General features: G+C 45.4%; 1 protein-coding gene across 1 annotated transcript; it reads left to right on the top strand.

The window, feature by feature from the left end:
- The first annotated feature begins 837 nt into the window (after nt 1-837).
- LOC147604356 (putative carboxylesterase 8) lies at nt 838-2,053 on the top strand. Its single transcript, XM_086795234.1, has one exon. The coding sequence runs from the start codon at nt 908-910 to the stop codon at nt 1,871-1,873; it is 966 nt and encodes a 321-aa protein (XP_086651360.1). The 5' UTR covers nt 838-907; the 3' UTR covers nt 1,874-2,053.
- The last annotated feature ends 492 nt before the right edge of the window (nt 2,054-2,545 follow it).

The following is a 2,545-nucleotide window of genomic DNA, read 5'->3' as shown; positions in this document are numbered from 1 at the left end:
AAAACTATAACATCAGTTGACATGGACTTCTTACTTTTGTCATGACATGGTTGGTTTTATATGGTGGTTATGTTTTACTAGTAAATTTCCAATGTGGGCACACACTTCTATATATAGCTCAAAGTTTTAACTTATGTATTCATCAATAGTATATGCTTCACCTTTTGGTTGGTCTCAAAAAGGATCCTTACATTGGGTGGTATCTTTTATCTCATCTTTTTCATGGAGCCATACACGTGTTGCCATGCTTCATTTGAGATTTTTTAAAACAAAGAGTGCATTTGTTTTGTTCTTATGATTGATGTCATCGTCCAATGGTTGGATCGAGAAGTACGATACTAAGGTGGGTTGTTTGTTGTGGCAACCTTTAGCTTGGGTTGAGACTTTGTTTTCAATTTGATAAAGAGATACTTCATTCCTTGCTCCATGAATAAAATTTTACAAGACATGGTGTGAAAAGTGGGCATCACAATTTGACTTGTCAAGGGTGAGGTTGTGAAGGTAGAGGCTTCAAATTGGAAGATGCAATTGTACTGCATAGTCACTCACTTTTCTTTAGTCTCTTCGCTTGTCCCTCTTGGGTGCTACCTTTTTCCTCCCTTGTCCATCCATTCACATTTGGAACAAGAAGACACCATACAAGTAGGTGTTATCAAAGAATGTAAAAGCAGTGAATGTTTTGGTGTCAATTTAATGTTTTGGTGTCAGCAACAAAAAAAAAATGGGAATTAGGATGAGGTGGTTACGCATCGAACTAGGAGCAATATAGGTTCACACACAAAGGGGTAGAAAACAAGGGCACTACAATAGGAGAGACAAGAAAGCAATTATAGAAGGTAGGGAGTGTAAGGTATCAAGAGGGGGAAGAGAGAGAGAGAGAGAGAGAGAGAGAGAGAGAGAGAGAGAGATGGCCGAGTTGGAAGAGACTGAGCTTGAGCACGAGACAAGCATCCCGGGCTTGCTGACTCTCCATAGAGATGGCACCATCACACGCTTAGACATACCCCAAAGCGAGCTAGACTTGCCTCCATCTACGAACTCAAAGGACCTTGTTCTCACAGGCCATGTGAAGGCTCGTCTCTTCTTGCCCACTCCAATAATACCCGCAGAACCAACAACAAGCATTAAGCTCCCCCTCATCTTGTTCTTCCATGGTGGTGGCTTTGTGTCCTTAAGCTATGCAAGCCCCGGTTGCCACAGCCTGTGCAATGAGCTTGCAACTAAAATACAAGCAATTGTTGTTTCTGTGGGCTATCGGCTCGCCCCCGAGCACCGCCTTCCTGCAGCTTTTGAAGATGGGTTCTCGGCTCTTCTCTGGCTCAAGGGGCAGGCCCTCTGCGGACCCAGTTCCGAGCCATGGCTGGCCTTATATGCAGACTTCACCAAGGTGTTCATTGCAGGGGTAAGCTCAGGAGCCTCTATCGTGCACCAGGTGGCTTTGCAAGGGGCCACACAGGATCTGAAGCCTCTGGATCTTCGAGGGTTGGTTCTTGTGGTGCCGTTTTTGGGCGGACAAGTGAGAACTCAATCAGAGCTGGAATTAGAGAAGAGCTCGGCATTGCCGTTGCAGGGCTGCGATAATTGTTGGGCGCTCAGCCTGCCCAAGGGGGCCAGCAGGGACCACCCGTTCTCCAATGTAATGGGGCCGCAAGCCCCACGGGTGGACAATTCCATGACTTGGCCGCCTTCTCTGCTGGTTATTGGTGGGAGGGACATACTCCACGACAGGCAGCTGGAGTACGCGCAGGAACTCCAGAAGGCCGGCAAGGAGGTGAGGGTGGCCAGGTTTGAACAGGCCGACCACTTTATGTCCGAACAGTTTCATGATCTCATGGTGGACGAGATCACCACGTTTGTGCTCAACCACTCGTGATCGATTCTATCGACCCTCTTCACCACCATGTGGGTACCTTTATGTTGTTCCTCTGCGTCCTTCCCCTTCCATTCTGGTCCTATGGTTTTGTGAGTTTTATTTGTTGGCTTGAACCTTTGGTTGCATGGTAAAAGTGCAATGTGAAACTATATTATTATTTCTCTCCCAGATTTTGCAATTTTTCTTCCTCTAGTGTGTGCTAACACATTACAAGTTGCTACACGATGTGTCAGCACAAGTTGCTATGTGCATGCGCACATGCGTGCGTGCATGTGTGTGCGTGTGTGTGTGTGTGTGTGTGTGAGAGAGAGAGAGAGAGAGAGAGAGAGAAGAAACCAACATATATATTCGAGGTCGAGTATGACTTGTGGGATCGGCTATCATGCATAGACTATGAAAGATCTTGTTATGGATAGACCATAAAGAGTCTCTTTACATCACAGTGCCTCTTTCCTTTTAGTATTGAAACTAAAGTAAAAGAAACATACATAAGCAATATGATTACTCACCAACCACATACCTAGCAAGTGGAGGAGATCACCAAGTTTGTGCCACTTGTGATAGATTTTACCGTTCCTCTTCACCATGTGGATACCTTTTTGTGTTTTGCTAACAACCTTCTTGTGTGGTTTCCTTCTATTCAGGGTATATACACTCCAGGGTTGTTGTAAG

The sequence above is a fragment of the Cibotium barometz genome, chromosome 62, assembly GCF_041138505.1.
Source record: "Cibotium barometz isolate CiBa-2024 chromosome 62, ASM4113850v1, whole genome shotgun sequence".
Lineage (NCBI taxonomy): Eukaryota > Viridiplantae > Streptophyta > Polypodiopsida > Cyatheales > Cibotiaceae > Cibotium > Cibotium barometz.
This window is presented reverse-complemented; position numbering and strand designations above follow the sequence as displayed.

What these genes read in the sequence shown, in the direction of transcription:
- LOC147604356 (XM_086795234.1), top strand. Translation starts at nt 908, where the DNA reads ATGGCCGAGTTGGAAGAGACTGAGCTTGAGCACGAGACAAGCATCCCG.